This window comes from Lagenorhynchus albirostris, chromosome 16 (genome assembly GCF_949774975.1).
Source record: "Lagenorhynchus albirostris chromosome 16, mLagAlb1.1, whole genome shotgun sequence".
Taxonomy (NCBI): Eukaryota; Metazoa; Chordata; class Mammalia; order Artiodactyla; family Delphinidae; genus Lagenorhynchus; species Lagenorhynchus albirostris.
Genome location: NC_083110.1, coordinates 2,384,565 through 2,411,176, shown reverse-complemented (window position 1 = coordinate 2,411,176; position 26,612 = coordinate 2,384,565). Strand labels below are relative to the sequence as shown.

Genomic DNA, 26,612 nt, shown 5'->3' with positions numbered 1-26,612 from the left:
CCCTGGACTCTGGTCCACCTTAGGTTTAGATAGAGCCACTGCTCTTTCAGAACCCGTACAGAAGGCGCTCTGCTCTTCCAAGATAAACACACTAGGAAGGCAACATCCACCTTTTACAAGAATACCTTCCTTCTGTTAGAAAGGTCTCTTTTAAATGGTGAGCCTTTCCAATCATCTGAGTTACAATGACTAAAATAATTTGTTTGGGGCATATATCCTTCGTATAAAGTGACGTATGTACCTAGATGGACTGCTGTTTAGAAAGCCCCGTAAGAGGCAGACAATTTGAGAGCACCCGTCCTCTGATCCAGCAGTTCCGCCTCCTAGAAATTTACCTCAAGGAAATAATCAACCAGGAATGAAAATACGCTCAATTTAGCACAGTGTATAATGGCAGAAAAAATAGAAACTATATGACCGTTAACAGTAAAGTGGTCAAACACATGGACTCCTCCGTGGCCATGAACGATACTGGTGTACATGTTGCCCGTTGCCATGGACTGACGGCCCTGACTTGACGGGTGAAATTACAATAGATAACAGAACAGTACACAGTCCATACGTGTGTGGAGGGAAAAGAAGGGTGGGGCGGAGGGAGACAGAGGAAGAGGGAGATTGAAGGATGTTTTCTCCAAATTATAAGGTTTTATGAATTGCAATCACACAGTGGTTTTAAATCACCTAAGTCATTAAGTGATTAAGTCATTTCTCAACTCCTAAATGCAAAACCACCCTTTCTCTGTCTACTTAACAAAAAAGATACGTAGGTAGCTTCAGAGAATGAGCTTCACGTGCCGCTCAGCACTAGTTTCAAGTCATTTATTCACATGTTTCTTAGGCGCCTCCTATACGCTACGCGGTCTTCCAGGGGCTGCAGGTACTGGGCACCTGGGCCCGCTCTCGTCTATCCGGGTTCTTCCCGCCTTTGCTCCCTTCCTGCCCCCACTAGGTGCAGGTAAGGCAGCTCTAGCGGGGAGCAAGCAGGAGACAGAGAGGGTGGAACTGGCCAGTTACACTGCCTGGTGGTATTAACAGAAAAACGTCTAGTAAGAGAGTAAGTTTAAACCGCTGTCTCCTGTATTTAATTTATTTGTAGTTTCCCTCGCCATGAATGAGTCTCACCATTAACTACTCAACATGAACCCAAATACCCTTCTAAGGCGCCTGCCCCATGGCTATTCTGACCGGGAGCCCCCCTGGCCTTTGGGGAAACTCTAATCCACACGCACACGCAAGCACACACGCGACACTCTCCAAACAGGCTATTTAAGAGGCTTGTAAGGGGCCAACTGGAAACGCAGCTGTGTAAAAAACAGAGGCAGGAACCGCCCAACGGTTCTCTCTCAACTGGTCTCCAGGGACGTGAGGTGATGGAAGAGCCTGCAGGTGTGTCATCACCTGGGTCCCCCTACAGCAGCGCGCACCCAGGGCACACCCAGGGCACAGCTAGGGTTGGGGGGCAGACAAGGCAGGACCCCCCGAGGCCCCTTCTCCATTCATTCATCCTCCCCTGCTTCTCTTACACGGTGACCCTACACAAATGAGGTGGTCCTCTACCTGCTACGCTAGAATGCCTTTTAGAACCTGTACCTCATCCCGGAGTTCCGGCAGCCACAGGCACTAACTGTGCTTAGGGGTCCGGATAAAACCTAACGTGGACTCCAGAGCCAAGGGGCCGGAGATGAAGCTCACCTTCCACCTGCGTGAACTTAGACAAAGGAGCCGAACCTCTTTGTGCCTCAGTCTCCCTTGCCCCCAAAGTGCAAATTAATAATAGTGCTTAACTCCTAAGGTTTTATAAGGAGTACGTACGTGAATATCTGTAAGGCACTCAACAGCCTGGCACACGTGAAACACTCTATAAATATTAGCTATTGCTGTTAAGTCCCAATTTTTAGTGGTGAAATACTTATACATTGAATGCCACGTATTAGAGGAAATTAAAGAGAACTGGAAAGGGACCTCAGAAATAACACATTCCACCTCTTTATCTTTTAGGTGAGTCAACCTAGAGAGAGAGAGAGAGAGAGGGAGGGAGGGCGGGCGGGGGCCGCGACGGGCCGTGCTGAAGGCCTAACAGACCCACGCTGCCCCCTAGTTCTGAAGCCTGGGTCCCTTCCCTCCCCGCATCTCCAGTGTATGGGACTCCCGGGCTGTAAAATACAACGGAAAAGTTTTCTTTCTAAAAACGAGCGCCTCTTTTTTCCTTTAAAAAAAAGTGCATAAAGCAATGTTTTGTGCGCTTTAACACTGTTTTCTGAAATCCCACGCTTTGCTGGTAGGTATCAGTGCTTTGATTCCAAGTATTTGATGTCTCTAATGAGAGGTTTCTGGGAAGCATCTCATGCTGCCCCGGAGGAAATGTACATTATCACCGTTTGTTTGATTTTGTAGAATTCATCGTATAAGAGCATATTTTTGTTTCTAACAGAGCAGAAATGATGTTTAGACAACATTTGGGAAAGGATACACTTTTGAGGAGAAGGTAACTTGGTCAGAAGCATCATTTGACATTTGGCTTCTATTAAGGTTCCCTAGAAAGTTGATACGTTACGCTAAGAATCCACCTTCTGTACAGGACAGGTATACTTACAATCTGTACTTAGTAGTTTTCAAATGCCACATAAAAGATAAGCTGGCCATCCTCCCCCCGTGCACGCCCACCCTGCTCTGAGGTTTCCCTGTGTCCATAGGGGCATCCCGTTAGCAAAGTGTGTGACCGGCAGCCTGGGGGTCACCCTTGAGTCCCCCCGGCCCCCTCCCGTCCACTGGTAAACACGCCTGCCTGGGGCCGCAGCTGGTGCCTGGCCCTGGCCACCCGGCTCTGCCCGGCCCCGCAGTGGAGGGGGGACACGTCACTCGCACCATCGTTTCCTCCTGGCATCATCCTCGCGGCCCTCCGCCCAGGGGACAGAAGGACCCCCTTAAAGTTCACAACAGAGAAGTCGAGTATCTGCGTAAAACCCACAGGAGCTGCCCCTCCTCCTGCATCGAAAGACACCCAGTTTCCCTCAACCCACAGGGTGCAGACCCAGCTGGTCTAGTCTCCCTCGGTGCCTACCGTCCCCTCGTTCTCTGGGCTCCAGCCATACTGGGCAGCCTTCTGTTCTGCAGGCTCGTCTCGGCACTGAGGAGCTGCTCCCCACGGGCTCCTCTGGCTCTGGGACAAGCGCCCGCCCACCCTGCAAACCCGTCCTCCTGCCCCAGCATGTTGGCTGCGTGACCACATTCTGCCTAGCTCGCAGCATCTCTCGGAGTCTGAAGTCATCTTTTCAGCTGAACGCCCCCGTCTCCCTGGGCCAGGCTGGCTGGCCTGTGCACGGTTCTGTCTTGCGCATCTGAAAGAATTCCTGAGGAAAAAACGGCGTCCCCCCGCACTGGTAATTCGCTGTTTTTTCTTCAGAAAACTCTTCATTTGGTGTCTTCATGTTTGCAAAAATCTACCTATTATCTATCCTGCGTTATCTGCCTCTACAGCCCAGTGGGTCCTGGGCTTGAACTTGTGTGGCTGCCTTTAGCGCTGTTCATATACTGCACCTTGAAGGGTAACATGTGATTTAAAAAGTCCAAGCACTCCTCTCTCCTATCTCCCCATAACACGTTTTTGGCACCCGGTTCGGTGACCAGTCCCACTGGCCCTACCCCGCCCTGAGCCCCACCCTCACCCCCGGCCACCCCTGTTTGCTCTCCACCAGGACAGCTGTGTCGCTCTGAGGCTGTCCTGCACGTGACCTCGTGCCCCATGGAACCTGCCGAGCCCAGCATCTGTCACTCAGCGGGATGCCGCTGTCCTCAGTCCCCACAGCTGCCCTCGTCACTGCCGAGCGGCGGCCCCTTAGAGCACACGTTTCTACACAGCCCACGGTCAGCCCTGCGTACGGGGCGGTCAGCGGTGCACTGGGCCCTGCTCGGCCTCTCGGCCACTTACCGGGCAAAGACGGTGCCACTGCCGCCAGGGAAGGTGTAGGGGTGCTGCTTCCGGAACACGTGTCCCACGCGGCTGCAGGGGATGATCTCCAGGCTGCCGCCGCACTGCCACACGCGGAACGAGATCTCTGAGGTGGTGAACGACACGGGGTGACCGAGAGCCCGGGCCACCCCCATGGGGTGCGGATGCCCACCCCAGCCCCGTGGCCTGAGGCGATGCCCAGGGAGCACTCCCTTTCCAGAGGGTCCTGAACGTCCCGCGTGGGGACCTCTGACACCACGTCTCTAGGCTCCAGGGTTATGGGGCGGGGCGTGCCTACGCACGTCAAACCGTCCAGCTGTATACCGAAGTATGTACGATTTTAAGTTGTCACTGAAACCTCGATAAAGGTGGAGGGAAAAAAAAAAAGACTGAATGAAAGGTCCTACTTCAGTTCACTAAGAGGGTGTCTGCACAGCACAGTGTCGTTTTACAGACAACGTAAAGTAGTGGAGACAAAAAGAAATAATTCATGCCAAACAAACTACCCACACTGGGACATGTACTCCCTTTGATTTTAGCACTGATCAGAATTACAGATGCCAGCTCTACCTGTGTCACCAAATCCCATGTTTTCATGAAAGAATTCTATCTGAAATTTAAAAAGAAGTAAGAGTAAGCCTACAGAAACATTTTTCAAATTCAGACTAGAAGCCCTGAGACAAGAGTGATTCCCTGGTCTACTGAGAACAGAAAGACTCCTGGCATCAGACCATGCGTCCCTATAATGTCACAAACACTGTGCATGAGACATGGCCTGAACTCCTCTCTGGACGGTTCTCCATCATGGAGCATTACATGCGCCTTCTGGGAATCAGCCCTGAGTTAGAAAAGGCAACGGACAGCGCACGGCCGTGAATCAAAAGGCATGAAATGCCCACAATCAGCCCTAAGGTTGATGTAACAGTCAATCATATACGCCATCTTCCTCTAAAACTGTTTTTTTTTTTTTCCGGTACGCGGGCCTCTCACTGTTGTGGCCTCTCCCGTTGCGGAGCACAGGCTCCGGACGCACAGGCTCAGCGGCCATGGCTCACGGGCCCAGCCGCTCCGCAGCATGTGGGATCCTCCCAGACCGGGGCCCGAACCCGTGTCCCCTGCATCAGCAGGCGGGCTCCCAACCACTGCGCCACCAGGGAAGGCCTCTTTGTCCTTTTTAATTGCTTCAATTAGACTTACACTGTTGGTCAGGCAGTCTGGCAGCACTAGTGGATTTGGCGGGGCGCACCTGGAGGGGGTGTTTGGATTTGACTTGGGCATCCCTGTCCCCTGCCTCTCCTAACTTGGGCCCACACAAGCCCTCAGGCTGGACAACTGCTGGGGGTGTGCAGGCAGCACCCAGAAAATCCAGTCTGAGCAGTACCAAGAAGAGAGGGAGACTCACATCACGGACTCTGCCTGCTGAAACCCTTGTGCCTGTTTAACCCTGATGAGAGAAGACCCTGCAGAGCGGCCGTGTCAGAGCCTGTCACGGGAGGAGGTGCCAGGATGCTCAGGCCGGGTGGCCCCAGCCCTTCCTCCCCGCCCACCGTGCGTCACCCTACCTGAGCCCCTTGAGCCCTTCCAGGGAACCTCGCACAGGGCACAGCTACATAAACATACAAACCAAACCAACCATAAACTAGGTAACAGAAAAGATTATTTCCCCTCCCACTGGTCTCTGGGTGCAAGATCTCCTTTGATACTTAAATCAACACTCTCCTTACACCCTGATACAAAAGGCCACCTGCCCTCCAACCACGTCGGCCTAATGGCACACACTGCTGCGAACCCCACGGCGTTCTGGTCCCCCCGAGTGGCGGTCCTGGCTGGCTGGGCTTCCCCAGGGATGTCTGCAGGGCGAGGGTGACTCAGAATTCCCTTCAGAAGGTTAACAATCCTTCTGAAGCCTTCCGTGCTCCACAGCCTTCAATCAAGCCCTGCCTGTCAGTGTACTGTTAACAAAACCGAAAGGCATCTGGCTCTGAACCTTCGTCCTGGTGCAGTTACTGAGTCTAAAGAAGCTTTCAGAATCCACAAAGGCAACAACCTCTCTCCACAGGTGAGACGCTATCACTAACACTGATATCACAAAATGAGAGAAAAATAATGGGCTTGTCTAGTCTCTTAAACTTAAAAAAAATCAAAGTCTCTGTTACAAGTAAAAACTACTAAAAGTGACAGTGGCATCCTTTCTACCTCCTTTCCTCGCCCCCCTCCCCTCCTCCCAGGGTACATCTACCAGGGGAGAGTGTAATTTAACAGCATCCAATAGCCAAGGAGACAACTCAAAAGTGAAACAAACAAAAACCCCTAAACAAACAAATAAATTAAGAGTCTTTTTATCTTTATGGAGTAAATACAATGCAGCTACCAATAGGGACCAAAGTCTATCAAGTTCCAATGTCCGTAAACATAGGTAGAATGATTTGTGTGATTACAAAAAACAAAACGAAACAAAACAACACGAAAACCAATTAGAACCATTCACAAAGTAGTCAAGAAAGGACAAGTGCCCCGGCCTCTCCACCCCAGCTGATTCCCACGACCACAATTCAGCCAGTCCGACAGGCTTCGCCAGGGCTCACTTTCCACCCCATGTGGCTAAAAATGAATCTTAGAAGCTGAAATCCTCCCCCCATTTTTGTCAGCGTGCTTTCCAGACCTTGGATTCAGGTGACATTAAAAAGTGTGCATTTCCCTTCAAAGACTTACTATGTGTCTAGCATAATGCCCAACCCAAGACACTTTTAAGAATAAAAAGGGTGCTATTTGCACCTTATGGGGGACTAATTGTGTTCAGTAAACCGTCACTTTAATGTCTTTACAAACCTTTTCCAAGTGGCACCCTGCATACCACAAACTCCTGCTTACCAGTCCTTCCAAAGCTTCCACTTTTCATTTCTACCCCCCTTGGTGGGCAGGAAAAGACCACGGTTTCAGCAGAATTGGAAACGGTTTGGTGTCCGAAGACACAAGGTTCATACGTACCCAGGTTTTCTCCTCCCCACACATCCATCATCATGTCATATTTCCCCAGTTCTTCAAAATAGAATTTATCCATCACGAACAACCCTCCAGCAATCATAGGGGTTCTAAAGAGGCAGAGAGGGTAGAAGGGAAGAGAGGGAGAGGTCGAAGGTCAAGGTTAGATCGCCAGCATTCTAATGCCAAGGTCAAGCCTACAGGTCGACCTTAAGAACAACAGCACAGCCATGGTCTTTGGCTCAGAGCTCCGGGTGCCCCTCTCTGCTTGAGCCCTGCTGTCTTCAAGTGCCCCCCGCTCGGATGCTCAGATGCTCCCAAGGGCGAGGGGCTGCGTGGAGCCTCCCTACGAGAGGGCAGCCGCCGGGGCTGGGCCACTCGCTGACAGCGCCCTAGGCCGGTGCTCGGCTCTTCTGTGCCGCGGTCTCCTTGGAGGATGACAAACAGTAAGAGGCTACAGCGCCCAGCGCACGTAGGGAACGCAACCTCATCCTGGGACAGCTTCCTCCTCTGCTGGACGGGACCGTCATCTTCTCGCGTCCCCATCAGCCTGGGGACAGGCCGGCGACAGGACCCCAGCCCTGTGCCTGCGGAGTCACCGTGGTAAGTCAGGGCCCCGGGCCGCACGTCTGGAGCTCACTGCTCACGGGGGACAATCACCGCAGTGCAGACGGCGCCGGCGTCCGCAGAGTTCCCTGTAACCACGCGTCCCTGGGGAGGCGTCCCCACCCCAGCCGGGCGCGGCTCAAAGCCAGCTGGTAGTGAACCCAGTGCTTCCTCCGGGGGACAGGAGGGCGGAGCCCACCGGGGGCGGGCAGGAGGCTCCCACTTGCTGCCCACCACCTCCCCAGTCCCCGAGGGCAGCCCGACACCCCACCCACCCTGTGCGGGAAAACGCTCTACGCCACCAAGACACGAAGGACGGGGAACTGGCAGATTTGATACACGTACATAGAAAAAAAATCTCAAAATACTTTACCATATAATCTGGAGGCAGAGACTCTCCCCTGAGCTAGCATGAGGGGAAATGGGGGTGTGGCTGGAAGGTGAGAGCTCGACTAGGTCCCTAGGGAACATGGGGCCTGCTGTCTCATCTTCCACCCCAGAGAAGGGCACCCGAAGGACGTCTGCCTGCCACTTACTTTATGGGGGCGACCGGGTTCCCCTGCCGGGACCGTCTCTGCTCAGGCGTCATGTAATCCCATTTGAACACCAAGTTCCAGTCAAAGCCTGCTGGTCACAGAAGAGAGAAGAAACACAGGATGCTGTGAGAACAGGCTGTCTGCTCCTGGCACCGCTGTCCGTCACAGCTTAAAAATATTTGTTATTTGGAATGGACTCACTGTAACCCAAACAAAGGAAAAACAAACAAAAACGACGCAGAGGGAAGAGAGTGACTGGGGGGGGGGGGCAGGGAGGCCAGCCGGGAGGACGCACACTGAAATCTTCTTTCCCCAAGAAGCTTACCCAAAACAGAAGGTGTGGGTCAGACTTTCCTAAAACCAGAATGCATAAGAATAAATGTGAAATAAGAGAACTGGAGTCTGTGAGGACATGTCCAAGGGCTGTAAGGAGGCGACAAAGAAGAGGGATCGATTTAATAAAAAATCTGCCAGGTGCCCCCAACACGGTCCCAGGGAAGGGACGGCAGGGGGAGCAGGAGTAGGTGGGAATGAAGGGGCAAGCGAGCTTCACTTCTGATAACATGGCACCTGCCCCACGTCACTTCTAGAATCCACAGGCCGTGCGGGTGGCAGAGCCCGGGCCTGGCCCCTGGTCCACAGCTGTCGGGTCTTGTCTTTCCTCAGAAGGTACCTGGCACACCCCACCTGCGGACGCTCCCCAGAGCATGGGCCGCATTGCCCAGGGTCTGACAGCCAAGCCTCACTGCTCCAGGGCCGCCCATCCCTCAGCCCTCTGCCAGCAGGCTTTCTGTCCGCAGGGCTGGTGCAATGCCTAAGTTCAGACTTGCCGTCTGTGTGCTCTGAATCCAGCATTTATCTGCCCTGCAGCCTGAACAGGGTAGGATGGCACAGGGGCTCGGGGGCTCCTAGGCCGCGTGGCACACATTATGGCTCAACCAGAGGACAGAAAGGTGCCCCAGCTGTCCCTGTAGAGCGCAGCGGGCTGGCAAATGGGAGCGAGGGGCTGGAGGGCCAGGCACCAGTGGTGCACGGAGAGGAAACAGACACAGACTGATTGCCTGAGGAGCCTGGCTCTCCCCAGACACGGCCTGCTGCGCACACAAGCACCGCCAGCCAGGGAAAAACAGACGTCCCGGTGCACTGTTGACACAACACAAAGGCCTCGACTGGCCAGCTGATGTAACATTACCTGCATTTTGGGGGGAATGTTCATTATTATTTAGCTTATCAATTTGGTCCGAAGAGCCAAGCTATATTAGATTTTTAAAAATCAGCTAAAAACATCCTCCTTGATTTTTCTTTTTTCCTAAAAGGGGTTTGGTGAAATGCTCTTAGAGTGAATCTGGCCTGGCCCTGGCGCAGCGGCAGGCCGCTCCCACGCGGGGCGTCTCACTGTCCTGCACCGGCTCCGACGTAAGCAGCTGCCACGGGAGATGGAGAACCGTCACATCTCGGCTCCGGCAGATCCTCGGGGGGCGGGGACACACTCTGGACACTAACGCTTTCTTGACAGCCAAGGCTCCGAACTCTTTATAGCCCCAGCGTGCTCACCATCTTCTAAGACTCTCCTGACTCTTGTTTCCCAACCTAAGTGCGTCCTCCCAGCATGACGGCCTGGCCAGAGGCCTCTGGGGAGCTGCCTGGTCACAGCCCTGCCCTCTGCCGGCCGCCCTGTGCGGCTGCACTATTATCAACCTGTTTCTCAGACAGGGACGCCGAGGGGCAGAGGAAAAACAGCTCCCGTGGCGACACCGCCCGAAAGAGGCACCAGAGCCCGGGCCTCCTTGGCCGGTCCCAGGGTTCTGATTTCTGAGGTTCCGTCCAAGGCCACGGTTCTGCTGTGTTCTTTTTTGGATGTCCGTTGACCCTCAGTCTGTGTGTCTGTCTGGAACAGTCCATCTCCTAATCAGCTCAAAATGTTGGAGATGGGAAAAGAAGCCCCTCATTTTAGAGAAAGAAACAGGGGTGCTAGGATGCTGGAAAAAGGGTTCACTCATCTCAGGTATGAAAAATCAATAGTGAATAAATTACACACGGAAGGTAAAGGCTCTGACATCTCTGTTATATCTCTCTCTACAGCAGGCTTCGCTGAATTCTTGGCTCTCAGCCGAGGTCTGAGAGGCAAGGCTGCCGGCCAGCTGAGATTCAGAGCAGGAGGCATTTACTGGGCTGTGTGGGAGCCCTGGGGCCACAGGTCACCCCCATACACACACAGTCCCTGGGACACAGGGGAGCCTGGGGCTACAGGTCACCCCCTTACACACACAGTCCCTGGGACACAGGGGAGCCTGGGGCCACAGGTCACCCCCATACACACACAGTCCCTGGGACACAGGGGAGCCTGGGGCCACAGGTCACCCCCATGTACACACAGTCCCTGGGACACAGGGGAGCCTGGGGCTACAGGTCACCCCCATGTACACACAGTCCCTGGGACACAGGGGAGCCTGGGGCTACAGGTCACCCCCACGTACACTCAGTCCCGGGGACACAGGGCACCCTCACGTACACACAGTCCCGGGGACACAGGTCACCCCCACGTACACACAGTCCCGGGGACACAGGTCACCCCCACGTACACACAGTCCCTGGGACACAGGTCACCCCCACGTACACACAGTCCCGGGGACACAGGTCACCCCCACGTACACACAGTCCCGGGGACACAGGTCACCCCCACGTACACACAGTCCCGGGGTCACAGGGACAACAGTAGAAGCTCCCCAGGCAGGGCTAGCGGGACTCCCGTGCGCCCAGCAGCTTCGTGAAGCTCCTCGCGAGAACACGGTTTACCCAGCTGGGGTCCAGGAGCCCCTGGGGTCCTCAGGCCCTTTCAGCGGGTGTGTGACGTGAAAACTGCTTTCAGTTTATGCTAAGGCTCTACAGGCCCCTTTCAATCTCATTTTTCCGAAGTGCAGGAAGGAGTGTTCCGGAAGCTGCAGGACGGGCAGCGCCCACGTGGCTGCGTCACCTGGTGCTCTCACCGTTCTCAGCCTTACCTTCTAACACGGCAAACGCTGATCGCTACGGCCTACGTGAACAAAGCTCTTTGGGGCCTTCGATGTGAAGTTTTAAGAAGGTAAAGAGAGTATCAGACAAATCACTGTGGGACCCCGCGGCGGGAGGGTTTGAGGGGTCACACTTGAGCCACGAGGACCCCCCGGAAACTGGCAGGGTCATTCAGATAAAGGTTCCCCAGAAAGGTTCCACCACGGCGGGACGTGGGTGGCCGGCGGGCAGGAGAGGCTGACAGCCAGGCCGCGGGAGGGCTGCGCTCTGCAGGCCTCGGGGCCCAGGAGTCACGGGTGAGCGGGGCGGATGGGCTTCCAGCAGGCGATGGACGCTGCGGTGAGGGGGAGGGTGGAGAGGGCAGACCCCCATCGGCCTGGCGTCTCCACACCGGCTCCGTACGCCAAGCCGGTGCCAGGGACGGGAACCACGCCTACCGTCCAGGGGAGGCAAGGCCGTGTCTGTCCCCTGGTGAACCCCGCCAGCTGAACACAGGGGCGCTCTTGGCCGCGGCCCGGCTCGGCCGCGTGCAGGCGCCGTCGCCGTCCCTGGGACCCGCGCAGCACCTACCGCCTTTTAAGTCCGCAGACGCGCCCACGTACTGAAAGTTGTCCATGTTGATGACGTCGATGATGGGGGACACGACGCGGGTCCTGTCCTGCAACGCAGCGAAGGCAACAGCAGGTGTCAGAGGCAGCCGGGACCCGCACAGGTGGAGGTCTGAGCGTCACCGCTCACGGGGAGACGGCCGCGCCGGTCCCCTGCCACCCCACGCCCTGGGGGGCCCGGCTGGGCACCTGCAGCCCTGCGCTGCGCTGGGTATCGGGGGTGCAGAGGACGCTGCCCCCCAGGAGGCGCCCGAGCGCACGGGGCCGCCCTGCGGGTGTTCACTGGCTGAGAGCCTCTCCCGGGACCCTTCCTGAGTTGTTGTTTTTTCCCCCAAACAGCCAGGAGCAAATGTCGATTTTTATTAGTTCCAAAGAAGGAGTTCTCAGAGCTCGCCAGCGTGAGACTGGAGTGTTTTATTTAGTGTTTTCCCAAATGTCAAACCTCAACCATGGAGGAATTTTCATTCTAACAGGATCTAAGCTCGGCTGTACTTAAACACACCAGTATGTGTGAGCTGCAGGAAGCCTCAGGAAAGGACTCATGGCTGCGACGCCCACTCAGATGCGACCCCGGGCCTGGGAGCCGAGTGTGGTGTAGAGGTTCCAACCGCATCACGGGCGGACGGCGACCGAACTGACTAGAGAACCCGGAGCCCGAGTCTGTCTTACCGGTGGTTCCACCCAACACAAAACATTCCCTTAGGCTGAGGCCTTTCTTTAGGCCACACTGTCGCTGCTCTGGTTAGAGTCTGTGAACACAAGACCTTTGAACTCTCCTGCCCTCTTTAAACCGGGCTAGTTGGTGCTGGGGAGGAACTCTGCCCCACGCTGACAGGGGACACAAGGGTGACGCTTCCCTGAGCCACGGCAAGAACCTGAATCAGCCAGAGAAAGACTTCGAGAAACAAATTAGTAACACGTCAGAGGACCCCGCTCAGAGAACAGAGGGCGAAGTTCAGCCACCACCAGGGGCAGGTTTACAGCGTGCAGCCCCCAGCGCAGAGGGTGACGTCCTCCACGCCCGGCGCAGCCTGGGATGGTGCCGCAGATCGTAAACTGCCCCGCGTCCAAGTCCACTCCCTTTATTTTGATCTCTTTTGATGGGACTAGAATGAGGGAGAATGACCATTCTCAACTCTTCCCATTCTTTCTTTAGGAGGTGGGGGCCTGTTTAAATAACCCTGACAGCCTGACCACGAAGCACGCAGCCTCCACGTGCCCAGGTATCATGGCAGCCTGACCACGAAGCACGCCGCCTCCACGTGCCCGGGTATCTTGGCAGGTTTCACTTTGCCTCTGCGTCCCTGGGACGCACAGCCTGGTGGAGTGAGTAGCCGGGGACGGGGCCCCCGGGATGGGCATGCGTGTGTGTGTGTGGGAGGACTCAGGGAGGGACTCAGCGAATCCCATTTTGCAGCCTGGGCTCTGCCCCCTGTATGAGTTTTGGTTAAGTGATTAAAGTTCCCTGAACCCCAGTTCCCTCAACTGTCAAATGGGGGCAAAACCCTGGATTAAGGTAACGTGTAAAGCATCCAGCAGGTAGTTAGCGCTCAGTAAACGGCAGTGAACGTGAGGGTCACAGCACTAGTAGTTTGTCTTATTCATGTCTCAGGACTCACTGTCCAACCGCGATCCCCGCTATGGTGCAAAAAGAATGACTTTACTATTTCTCTAGTACTTTCATTACATCTACTTTACTGTCTCAAGGAAGTGCTTTCTTAGTAGGGAGGAAAGAAAGTCAATAAAGCAAGCAGAAGGCGAGAGAGATATCACAAGAGGCCATAGGTCATCCTAGTGATGATGTTTCTAGAAGGCGAAGGTGCACAGTCTCGGGTCAACCGACAGCCTCACGCGCCCCTGTGTGGTTGGGACTCTGCCCCTCCCCACGAGCCGCAGCCTGGGTCTCAGGGCAGCACGGCCGGGCTGGGGACCCCGCGGCCTCTGTCCTCAGCTCTCTGCCCCCTCTGAGCTCCGAGAGTCAGTGCAAAGCTTCAGGCAGGGAAGGAAGAGCCCCGTAGGGGAAGGGCTGTCGTAGCCTCTGCTGACCCTGGCCTCCTACCTGACAAATGAATTTCCCCTATTGATAGATTCCTGTGGAGGATAAAATCCTCGTAGGACCATGTCGCAGAGGCCCTTCCTCTGGCCCGCATCCTCACCTCGGCCACCCTCTCCAGGAGGGGCTCCAGCCAGTACTCGTTGCACTCACAGTGGCTGTCCAGGAACGTCAGGACCTTGGCCTGGGCCGCGTCGGCCCCCCGCACCCGCGAGCGCATCAGGCCTGTGGAGTGAGGTCAAAAACACGTCGCGGGGGAATGCCCAGGGAACACGAGAAAACCAAACAAGAACTGTACCCTCAGCACCTGCACCGACACCTCCCCACGCGGCCCTCTTGCTGAGCACGGAGTTTATCGCCAACGTGCGTGGAGGGATCAATACCGCCTTGCAGTTTACCCAGGTAAGAGTTCCGTCGGGACCTTTTTTTTTTAAGTTAATTGGATGACTGAGAAAACAACTTGGAACTACTGCCTTATGAGGAAGGCTTTGACATAACTGAAGTCTCCTTTATCAAGCAATGGAAATGTGGAACTTCTAAAACTACTCTCCTCTGACACAGCAACAGAGTTTTCTAATTAACTGGGCTAAGGCACGTGTCACCCAGACACTTTAAGTGCTAACGGGGCCAAATTTAATGATAACAGTGTTGTGAGTATCTGTGTGTTCTAAGACTCATCACGAGCCAAATTAACATAAATGATGAAGCCCAGTTGTTTGGCTTTTACACAAAATTAGTAACACTGTTGGTCACATTACACAGTTTATATAGCTGTGATCTGTTAGTAACATCATTGTTTATTATCACACACAGTAATATTCATCACTAGATGGTGTGGTCATGAGTGGCTTCCGCTGTGTATGCAGGGTTTTTATCTACCCATGGAGATGTGAGATTATTCACAACCGGTAAGGACAGTGTTGTGAGTTCTTTATGCAGCACAGTGGTCAGGAAGGGTTTTCCATGGTTCTTAAAGAGCTGCATGACAGAGTAGGAAAAAGGGCAACGACTTCTAGTTCTGGTATTACGGAGCAGCTTGTAATAGGCAAACTCTCTCTCAGAGAACAAGTATAAACTGAGCAAAATAGAAAATGCAACTATAGGAAAGGGCTAGAGTAGCCGAGGGCAGGCAGAACCTAGAGGGCATTCAACCCTTAAAAGAAGAAAATCACAGAGTGAAATCCCTGTAAACATGGTATTTGCCCCCGATGTTACTCTCCAATCCACTGCAGGGCAGCCTTTTTTGGCTTGAGGCATCAGAGGGTAGAGTTTGGGGCTGGAGAGTGGCTGGAAACAGAAGGAGGAGATCCTGGGAAGGAGCTAAGTCCCAAATCTGGTGATAACTGCCCTTAAATCCTTGGCGGACGCCTGAACCTGCAGGCACAGGGGAGACCCCAAGGAGTCCATGAAGAGAAACAATTAGAAGACAGAGAGAACTAAGATTTCAGCTGGAATCAGGGACACAATTTTTGGCAATTGAGTTGTGCCTAGAAGGACTTGGCAAACACCTCATTTCTACAGAAACTCCAGAGGGAACACATTTAGGAATACGGACTACGTCTCAGGAATAAGGGATTCATCCAAGATACACATATGCTTTCAAAGTATAAAGACAAGCCTACACAAGTTCAAAGTCATGAGCTAGTAATTTAATTGCCCAGTATAACAAAGATCAACACCCTAGAGAAAGATAACAGAATCCAGTGTCTCTACAGCATACCATTCACAATATCCAATATAAAATTTAAAAAATTAGTAGACAAGAGAAAAATGTGATGCATATCCAAGAGAAAAAACATCAATAGAAACTCACTCTGAGATGCCGCAGAGTGAAATTAACACATGAGGATTTTAAAGCAGCTATTGTGATAACTATACCCAAGAACTCCAAGGAAATGATCATTGGAATGAGCAAACATGGGGAATCTCAGCAGAGAAATGAAAACCACAAGAATTAAATGGATGTTCCAAAACTGAAAACTGCAATTTTCTGAAATGAAAGAATTCACTGACGGTGCGTAACAGGAGATTAGAGATGTCAGAAGGACCAGTGAACTTGAAGGTGGATCAATAGAGATTGATCTGTCTGGTGAACAGAGACAAAATACTGAAAGAGAAAAAAAGCCCGAGTAACCTATGGACAATATCAAGTGGTATATCATATGTGCACCTAGAGTCCAAGAATAAGCATAAAACAATATATGAAGAAATAAAAGGCCAAAAAGTTCCCAAATTTGGTGAAAACTTCAACTTACATATTCAAAGGGATCAGCAAACCTGGAGCAGGATAAATAAAAAGCTAATCAAATCTAGGCAAGTCACAGTCAAACTGCTAAAAACTAAAGATAAAGAGACAATCTGGAAATCAGTGAGAAGAAACAACCCATAACACACAGGGAATCAACAATAAGCTGACAGCTACATTCTAAACAGAAAAACAGAGGCCAGAAGACATCGGAATGACATTTTCAGAGTGCTGAAAGAAAAACTAACGGTCAACTCAGAATTCCATTCAGAGAAAATACTCTTCAGCAATAAAGGAGAAAGACAGACTTTTCAGATAAACAGAAATTGAGAGATTTTATTGCCTACAAGAAAAAATAAAGTTCTAAACGTTCTCTGGGCTGAAGGGAAATGACACTAGATGGAAACCTGAATCTGTGGGAAAAAATGAAGATACTAGAAATGAAAAATACGAGGATAAATTTTAGAGTCCATTTATACATTCTAATTTCTTTATAACTGATTATTTAAAGCAAACATTTTAACACTGCACTGTGGGGTTTAAACCATCATTAACAACATATGAAGGAAACCACATGACAACAGCAGTATACAGGACAGGAAACAGAAATGGAATTAAAACTGTTGCAAGGTCTTACATTTAAGGTAAAGTTGTATGGACTCTAAATAGACTGTTATAAGTTAAAGATGCATGTTGTAATCCTCAAAGAAGCCACTAAAAGAAATGTATAGCTAAAAAGCTACGAGAAAATTCAAAATGAAACACTAAAAAAACACAAAACATCACTTCAAACTACATTACAAAGCTATAGTAATCAAAACAGTATGGCCTTGGCATAAAAACAGGCACATAGATCAATGGGATAAATGGAGAGCCCAGAAATAAACACACACACATATGGCCATTAATTTACAACAAAGGAATCAAGAATACACAATGGGGAAAGGATAGTCTCTTCAATAAATGGTGTTGGGAAACTGGACACATGCAAGAAAATGAAACTGAACCCCTATCTTACAACACACACAAAAATAAACTCAAAATGGATTAGAGACTTGAACGTTAAGACCTGAAACCATAAAAGTCCTAGAAGAAAATATAGGTAAGCTCCTTGACATCAGTGGTGGCAATAATTTTTTTAATTTGACACCAAAGCAAAGGTAGCAAAAGCAAAAGTAAACAAACGGGATTACATCAAACTAAAAAGCTTCTGCAGAGCAAAAAAAAGTATTCACAAAATGAAAAGGCAACTATGGAATGGGAGAAAGTATTTACAAATCATATAACTGATAAGGCATTAATATCCAAAATGTATAAAGAACTCATACAACTCAACAGCAAAAACAAAAACAAAAGCAAAATAATCAGATTAAAAATGGGCAGAGGAATTTAAAGACTTTTTTTTCCAAAGAAGACATATAAATGGACAACAGGTCCATGAAAAGGTGCTCAACATCACTAATCATCAGGGGCTTCAAACCAAAACTACAATAAGATATCACCTCACACTTGTCAGAATGGCTGTCATCAAAAGACAAGAGATACCAGGTGTTGGTGACGATGTGGAGAAAGGAGAACCCTTGTGCAATGTTGGTGGGAATGTAAACTGGTGCAGCCACTATGGAGAACAGTATGGAGGGTCTTCAAAAATTAAAAGTAGGGCTTCCCTGGTGGTGCAGTGGTTGAGAGTCCGCCTGCTAATGGAGGGGACGCGGGTTCGTGCCCCGGTCCGGGAAGATCCCACATACCGCAGAGCGGCTGGGCCCGTGAGCCATGGCCGCTGAGCCTGCGCGTCCGGAGCCTGTGCTCCGCAAGGGGAGAGGCCACAACAGTGAGAGGCCCGCATACCGCAAAAAAAAAAAAACCCAAAAAACTTAGTGTGGTGATCACTTCACAATATATGCATATATCAAATCATTATGTTGTACATCTCACATAGTGTTATATGTCAATCACATCTCAATAAACTGGAAAAAATAAATTAATCAGGCAGGACAGTGGGAATGGAGGAATAAAAAGCACACAGGACAAATAGAGAACTTGGCCTATGAACACGGTTTTGGCTCCACTACCATTATTAAATAGCTGGATGACCTTGAAACAGACACTTAACCTCTTTCAGCTTTAATATGTCCATCTGCACAATGAGAAGGACTAGGCTTTCAACCTTCAAAGTACATCAGTATTATTGAAATGCAGATATCCAGGCCCCACCCCTAGAAAAACAAAAATTTTTATTCAATTGTGGGTCGGGTCAAGGCATGGTCTTCTTTTATTTTTTTAATTATTATTATTATTTTTTTGCGGTACGCGGGCCTCTCACTGTTGTGGCCTCTCCCGTTGCGGAGCACAGGCTCCAGACGCGCAGGCTCAGCGGCCATGGCTCACGGGCCCAGCCGCTCCGCGGCATGTGGGATCTTCCCAGACCGGGGCACGAACCCGTGTCCCCTGCATCGGCAGGCGGACTCCCAACCACTGCGCCACCAGGGACGCCCCATGGTCTTCTTTTAAATTCCCCAAGTGATTGTAATGAAAAGCCAGGTTAAGAATCGCTGGCACAATTAAATCCCCAACACTAAATGAACCCAAGGCCGTGATTTTATGCAATTGATTTTCTCTGTCACCTAGTAGCATTGCTATGAGCATTTGTGTATATGTTTAACTGTTTGGGATACACACACACAAGCACACATACATTTGTGTGTGTGCATTTTCTCACTCGACTGTCACATTCCTCACTTGTTCCATATAGTTCTACCATAATCTGGCTTCCCACAGCTGCCTCTCTTCATTCCTTCCCAAAACAATGCCTCAATGTGGGTTCTTACCCACAAGAACAGCCTATCGTAAAGCAAATGCAAATTTATATTTAGAAGGACTGCTTTTGATTTCTAGGCAGGTTAAAGCCCCTCTCTGAAAGCTAGCACATGGTTTGTCAGTTACAAAATGCCCACATGAAAGCTAGTTTCTTTCTTTTATTCCCTCCTCCCGCCTCATCTTCTTGTTTCCCCTGTACCAGCAGACACTTTGGGTTTGAATTCAGCAAGTTATCATGTAGTTTCTTTAGGGGCAAATACAATGCAAGATTCTGGTTTAATCTCAGCTTCGGGGGCAGATGTGAGTCCAGCAAACAGCCTGCTTAGGGGAAAGGCTGACCCCATTGTTTATGCATCTTGAACATCTGGATTGATGACCTTAGTTGGTTAAAATATGGTGTTGATGACATCGCCCTAACGGGCTCACCCACTTCACTGGCTGATTAGATTCTTGCTAAGAAAAACTGTATTTCCCGACTCCAGCTGGATTGCACAGGGGACCAGAAGAAAGACAATGTTCGCTGACCAAACGGCACAGCCACCACTCCAAGATCAACAGTCAGCCTCAAACAGCAAAAACGGCACATGTTTTAAAGCTCTGCCATTTTCCTACAGAAAGATTTCTCAGGACCGCGGAGGAGCTGAGAATCCAGCCACCAGCTCTGTACCAGCATGGATGCGCTGGATGTTAATTACATTATGAGTCCGGCTTCCTTTCCAGACACTTCAAAGTAATGCTTTCCTCTCTGGAGCTTCTCTTATAACTACCAATAAAGTGGGCTCGATGAGCCCAGCTCCAGCAAAGACAAGACTGATATCAGGTTTCGAGGCTGGCATTTGCAAAATCCAGTAAGCACGTAACGCCGGTGGGCTTTCCCTTGTTTTCGATGGTTCACCTTGGGCAGGCTGTCAAACTGGAACCCCAGTTATTTTATCAGATGCCTGCAGCATGGAGTCATTAAAGTTCTCATTGCTAAATCTCTGTTTTTCTTCTAAATCCTAGTACTCAAGGGACTGATAAGACTTTGTAGGTTGTGAATGAAAGAAAGAGAGAAGCCAGTTTTCTAAATACATAAATAAAAGCGTAAGTTGAACTATTGCCCTGGTGCACAAACAATTTCAATTAGTTAAGCTTTCCATATCCTTCCTAGGGTTGCTGGGAGAGGCTCCCAAGAGGCTCTGTTGGAGGAAGGCAGACAAAACATGAGACAGTTCATTGTTCTTGGAGCTGAAACGCTTCTTCACATTATTACTGGGCTCAGGAAAAGTCAGAATTCAGCTGTCTTGGTACTGAATTGAGAAAAGTCTTACCTTCTCGCCGATCGTTCCTGAGAACCCGCACTTTCTCAATTTTCCCCAAGAGTGCCCCGTCTTCCGCTAGGAAAAGAAAAGAAGCAAAGCTTTTGAACCTCAAGTGAACTAACGCAGGGCTCGGTGGGCAGGGACAGTGATTCTCCATCACCTTCGGGCTGGTGAGCCCCTCGGGGCATCAGAGAGGCACCCTCTTTCTGCGGCCCCTACTTCTGGCCTTTTCTTGAAACTCATGCTTAGCACCCGCAGCCCAGGAAGGCTTGGGTCCAGAGGGCCAGATGGAGGGGGATGCTTGGTGGGGGGGGCAATTGGTCTCTACTTACGGTCATTGCTGTAGTCGTCCACCAAAATGATTTCTTTTATCAGGCGGGGTGGGCTTTTCTTAAGCACACTGAGGAAAGGCAGAAAGATAAAGCTGCAGGCCTTTCAGGCTAGGACTGGGGTGTGCAATTCTCACCCCTTGGCCCCTGCGGGGCTGCACAGTCAGGTGCCCTGTCTGCACCCCCAAAGACAGCCCCAGCCCGGCTGTGCTGGGGATCCGGCCCTCGTTCAGCATCCCTGCCGGGGGACGTCCCCTGCCCGCATAAGTGGCAACGGGTGGCAACAGATGGCAGCCGCTGGCCTCACCTGACCACTGTTCTCAGCAAGGCCGACCTGGCTTCGTTGTGAAACGTGATCACCACGCTGGTGGCCGGCAGATCTACCCGCCACTGCTTCCGCTGACACCTGAAGGAGGAGAAAGAGTGACCTGAACGACGAGCCTGGCGCGCCCCCGACAGTGTGGGCAGGTGGCCCTGCAGGACGGGCACTCGGGGTGGACCTGTCGTCTGCAGGGGGCCCTGGCCTATTCCGAGATACGGCGACAACGGCACATAAGGACACAGAAAAACACAACCAGAGCAACATTTTAAAAGATGAGAGATTTCAGTGAAAAGTAACATATTGGGAACATCTTTCTAACATGTTGAAAAAAAAAGTGTGTTTCAAAACAGTGAAAGCCCATTTAGTCTCACATGCAGATACACCTCTACGGATGTGCTTTTCACAGTTCACAGTGGTTATTTCTGAGCGGTGGAACCAACTGTGCACCGCTGCTCTTTTCTCGTTTCCTACTTTGCCTGCAGCAAGCACGTGAACCGCTGGGATTCTTCCCAAAGTTGCATGTGGTACCTGGCACTACCCCACTGACGGCGCCCCCGATCCTGGAATGCAGGACACACGCCCCTCGCCTCGCCAGACCGCGTCCACACGACGTAGGTGACAGCGGTGCAGGCTGCTGCGAGCGAGGGAAGGATGGGTGGGCACCTGAGCCCGTCGGCTCCCCCTTCCACTTGCGGCAGTACTGAAAGAACCCAGGAGCGCTCTGAATAAAGCCTGCAAACTACGGGCAGATCACAACAGGCACTTGTCACGTCTGGTCCCTGCAGACAGACACAAGGCTGCCACGGCCGTAAATGGCTGCTTGAAAACACAGGATGCTATAGCCCTGGGCTGAAGATGCTGAGGCATCACCCACTAGGCGACAGAAAGGACTAGTAAAGGGAGACTGGGCTCTGCAGAACCCATCATTAAGGGACCCTTCAATCCCCTGAAGGCTCCATGAACTTGAAGAACATGCCGGTGTCGAGGTGATGCTCCCATGAGAGAACAAGACCCCTGGGCGGGCTCACAGCTCGCGAGGACGTCTCTGAACAGTCAAATCGTGGCGTGAGTGCATTCAGGGAGTTACCAGGCTGGTGGTACTACTGAAGCCGGGAGGGGGAAGGGGTGGGGCGGACAGCTAAAGTATCTTTGGCCTCTGGAAGCAGTTCTCAACCAGTAATTTTGTACCCAAGGTGGAGAAGGTGACGGTCTTGCCTGCAGTAGGGTAGGGAACACCAGCCGGCGCCCAGGACGTGGTCCCTCCAGGCTGCACTCACCATCTGGGGGTCCCTGCACAGGTATCACTTCAGTGGTTTCCACTGGAGAAGCTGGAAAACCTTCCATGGGGCCAATACATTTTCAAGAACTTGTTTTACTCCTTAGCTCTTAATAGAATTGACCACAGCTGTAAGTGATCTGCTCCCAGAATTAAAGGTATCTATCTTAAATGGGAAATCAGTAGGAAAAGGAGAAAGATTTAAAAAAAAACCTTTGGTGCTCAGCTGCGCCTCAGAGGAAGAGAGTCAACAGACACTGATTTTCCCTCGTGACTGGTAAAACTACTTCAGAGCAAATTTTGAAAATGAACAAGAAAAGCAGCAAAATTAAAAAGCAATTAGGTCAGATCACAAAATGGGCTTCTTTTGTTTATGTCAGTTATGTGGATAGCTGGGTTTTAATTAACCACGAGAAAACAACGTAATATACCAGTCGCTGTTGTTTGGGAAAAGAAAGAATTCTGGAATTACTGTTGTTGATCATTATAGCTCCTGACGGCTAAGTATTTAACGACAAGTAGACTGATAAGGCTGGGTTTTTGTTGTTGTTGTTTTTTAATTTCAAGAATCCGCCAATTGTTAGATTAAGGAAGTAATAAGTAAGACGCTGCAAGGTTCAACTGTAAACAAATTACCAACGCATGTCATTCCCAAGAACCCAATCTTGTAATGCTAATGAAGTAAGAACCCCAGAATGGGACGCCCTCTGCAATCAGGCCCCAACCCACCCAGTGGCGAGGGCTGAGCTGAGCTCGGGCTGGAGAGGCCACGTGAGAATCAAAAGGAGAGAAGGAAGCATTTTTCAGGCTCAAATCATAGTAAACTCAGCCGATCCAATCAGGTCCTATTCTCGCATTTTCTGTTTCTCTGCAGGAAGCCTCATCTCCACGCACTTGGAATTCTCCAGGGGCTCTGGAAACATTTTTCAGAACACACAGGGCTGGCTGCATTCACATCGTTTTATTAAAATTCCATAACACAGGGCCTCAGGCACCTAGTTTTGCTAGGAACTGGCAATGAGGAAATTTCAGAGGTATATCCCATTCCTAAGGTAAAGAGGGATGACAAGTAAAGACTGAAGAGTATCTTATACCCCGTGAGTCTGAGTGTTACAGCTTTAGCATATGAATTCGGATCCTAAGTCCATACACTGTGCCAAGATAAAAGGGGAGGGTGGTATTTGAAGAATTTCTTTAAAAAGAAACAGAATAAATCTTGCATGTAAAGAGCGCTGTCCCTGCCAAGCAGAATTCTCTGCTCCGGAGCTGGGGGAAGAACACCCGCCTGCTACAGAAACCTGCCAGGGGAGCTGGCTGCCGGGGGCACCTTCATCCCTGAGCTTCTTTGGGAACTGACAGAAGCTGGGGCGTATTTGGAGTCGGCATCAAGGAGAGTCTGCAGTCAGTTCTGTTCTCCCTCCCGCATGATGTGGCTGAAGCAGCGTGACGCTGAAGATGGGCTTTGGGTCAAGTTCACTTGGGTTTCCAAGGGTCATTCTGGTAACTCCCTGTCCAGTCAAATGGGGACTTGGAAAAGCTGGACACAGTGATTTTTTTTTAAATCTCTAATTTAGCTTTACATTTCTCTGAGACTAGATGGCCATCAAAGCTGAATTCTCCATCAGCGGACATCAAGTGCAGGGAGCTCCTGAGCCCTCGGGGTGCAGAACGAACCCGGGGAGGCTTGTCTCTGACGCAGATGCTACACTTGCGGTTGGTCGAGACACTGATGACACAATCAAACACACGTCCTCAGACTGGGGAGCGAGAGGCTCCGTTTAATATGGTGGAAGGCTGCTCCGAGGTGTGGAGAGGGGCACAGAAACACACCCTCTACGCCACGCCCCCAGGGTGCCTCCCCAGCCCCACCCCAGCTCATCCGGCCTGTGGTAGCCTTGGTAACTGAGTGATCCGAGGCACTTCATCCCTGTCAATCCTTTCTTTTTAATATGTTATTCTTCTTTTTTGTTTTAAATTTAAAAAAAAATTTTTTGACCGCACTGTGTGGCATGTGGGATGTTAGTTCCCCGAACAGGGATCGAACCCGCGCCCCCTGCAGTGGAAGCACAGTCTTAACCACTGGACCACCAGGGAGGCCTGGCCCTTACAATCTTGCCTGGTTGTTGGGACAATCAAATAGCGAAGAAGGACTCTGAATACTGGAAAGGTCCCTGTCGTCCTAATGAGGGTTACCATACGCATGCGGCAGCTGTGTGCCAACAGTGCCTGTGGGGGTCACCCAGGCATCTTTCCCACCCCTCTAAGCCAGCAGGGTCCCCAGAGAGCGGTGTGTAGACCCCACGACCCGGGCATTCAATACCCAGCCCGCGTTCTGACCATGCTCTGGAGTCCCCCGTAGGAGGAAACCTCTGGCAAATGGGGACCCTGAGTGTCAGGCTCCACGGCAGTGACTTCTTACTGCGCACCCACAGCAGGTCTTCCCACCATGTCTCAGCTCCTCAGGAGACACCTCAAGGGGAGACGCCAGGATCAGTCACGGTTTTTCAAGGTTCCGGTTGCTGTCACATGCATTTCTCTTTACCAATTATTAAACTGGCCTTCTGGATTCATTCAGCCGATGATTTTAGTTTGAGTCTGCCCCTGACAGAAAACTTAGCTTTGATTTGCTGACAACAAAACAAAGCAAAGCAAAGCATGGGGGAAAAAAATAAACAAGCAAAAAACATAAAAATGTATTTCCCTGGGTTCACAAAGCTAAGGATCAAGTCTTGGGTCGTGATCAACTCAGCGTGGTAACGAATGTCCTGTGGCCTGTTTTTCCCAGGTCGTCACCCCCATCATCGTGGTTACGTGTGCAAGATATTTCAAACGTAAAACCTAGAAGATGGGGCTTCCCTGGTGGCACAGTGGTTGAGAGTCCGCCTGCCGATGCAGGGGACACGGGTTCGTGCCCCGGTCCGGGAGAATCCCACGTGCCACGGAGCGGCTGGGCCCGTGAGCCATGGCCGCTGAGCCTGCACATCCGGAGCCTGTGCTCCGCGACGGGAGAGGCCACAACAGTGAGAGGCCCGCGTACCGTAAAAAAAACAAAACAAAACAAAAAAACCTATAAGATGTTATACAAGTGCCCACGCACCCTCCACTCGGCTTTTTCAAATCTTAATATTTTGCAACCTTGGCATTTGATGTAGCTTTTTCTCTTAGCATGTTTCAAAGTTTTATTTTACTGTTACTGAGAGTGCCACAAAGAACTGGTTGTTTTTCTGGCTGCACTGGGTCTTCGTTGCGGCACGTGGGGCTCTTCATTGCGGTCTTCTCTCTAGTTGAGGCGCACGCGTGGGCTCAGTAGTCGTGGCACATGGGCTCAGATGCCCTGCGGCATGTGGGATCTTAGTTCCCTGACTAGGGATCGAACCCGCGCCCCCTTCACTGGAAGGCAGATTCTTAACCACGGGACCGCCAGGGAAGTCCCTGATTCAGATTTTAAAATGAAACAAAACCTGACATGTAATAGTTGTAGGCCTGGGATGTCCTTCCCACCTCAAATCCCATCTTCACCAGCGGTAACCACTACCCTAAATTTGGTAAATCAGTATTCCTATGTATGTCTTCAACGAACTACATGTGTACATCTTCACAAGTAACATAGAGCCGTGTTCTGCATATATTCAAAACGTGTATGGGGGACACTGCACTGTGCTTTGCTTCTCTGCCTTTGGGAATGTACCTGTCTTGACATGCACGGCTCTATTTCATTCACACCCACTGCTGCACAGCTGCCCCTTGTAGGAACACACCACATCCAATCCCTTTCTGCTGATGGCCAATTTCTCTCTGTTAGGAATAATGCAGCCATGGACACTGTCTTTTCACATATGTGAGAAGGTTTCTCTGCATCATTTGCCCACAGGTAGGACTACCAGATTTACTTGCTTCAGCAAGCTGGTCTCCAAAGGCTGTTCCCAGCTTCATCCACAAGGGTTCACACGGCTCCATATTCTAACCATCTCTTGATAGCATCAGATTTTTACATTGTGCCCACCAGGTTGGTATGAAATAGCCTCTTATTATTCTAATTTTCATTTCCCTGATGACTAGCGAGGGCACACATCTTTTCATATGTTTATGAGATGATTAGATAGTTTCTTCTGTTAACTGCCTGCTCATAGCCTTGTCCACTCTCTGTTAGGTTTTTACATCATTATTATTGTTATTATTTTAATAAATTTATTTATTTATTTTTTTGGCTGTGTTGGGTCTTCATTTCTGTGCGAGGGCTTTCTCTAGTTGAGGCGAGCGGGGGCCACTCTTCATCGCGGTGCGCGGGCCTCACTATCGCGGCCTCTCTTGTTGCAGAGCACAGGCTCCAGACGCGCAGGCTCGGTAGTTGTGGCTCACGGGCCCAGTTGCTCCGCGGCATGTGGGATCCTCCCAGACCAGGGCTCAAACCCGTGTCTCCTGCATTGGCAGGCAGACTCTCAACCACTGCGCCACCAGGGAAGCCCCATCATTATTATTTGATGATAGGAATTTATATATTCTGGGTAGTATCCTTTGTCAGCCATATGCACTGCAAAAATCTTCAAGTCTGTGGCAGATCCTGTAATTCTGTTTA

The 26,612-nt window shown here is 50.8% G+C and overlaps 1 protein-coding gene across 2 annotated transcripts in view; it reads right to left on the bottom strand.

The window, feature by feature from the left end:
* GALNT2 (polypeptide N-acetylgalactosaminyltransferase 2) overlaps positions 1 to 26,612 on the bottom strand; it is a 181,086-nt gene that overhangs the window by 14,374 nt on the left and 140,100 nt on the right. For both annotated transcript variants that reach the window (XM_060125517.1, XM_060125516.1), the window contains exons 4-11: positions 20,746 to 20,844; positions 20,442 to 20,509; positions 20,119 to 20,184; positions 13,850 to 13,971; positions 11,656 to 11,743; positions 8,074 to 8,161; positions 6,938 to 7,041; positions 3,929 to 4,055 (exon numbers count right to left, since the gene is read on the bottom strand). In XM_060125517.1, coding sequence (XP_059981500.1) covers positions 3,929 to 4,055; positions 6,938 to 7,041; positions 8,074 to 8,161; positions 11,656 to 11,743; positions 13,850 to 13,971; positions 20,119 to 20,184; positions 20,442 to 20,509; positions 20,746 to 20,844 — 762 coding nt within the window. The remainder of the gene's footprint in view (positions 1 to 3,928; positions 4,056 to 6,937; positions 7,042 to 8,073; positions 8,162 to 11,655; positions 11,744 to 13,849; positions 13,972 to 20,118; positions 20,185 to 20,441; positions 20,510 to 20,745; positions 20,845 to 26,612) is intronic.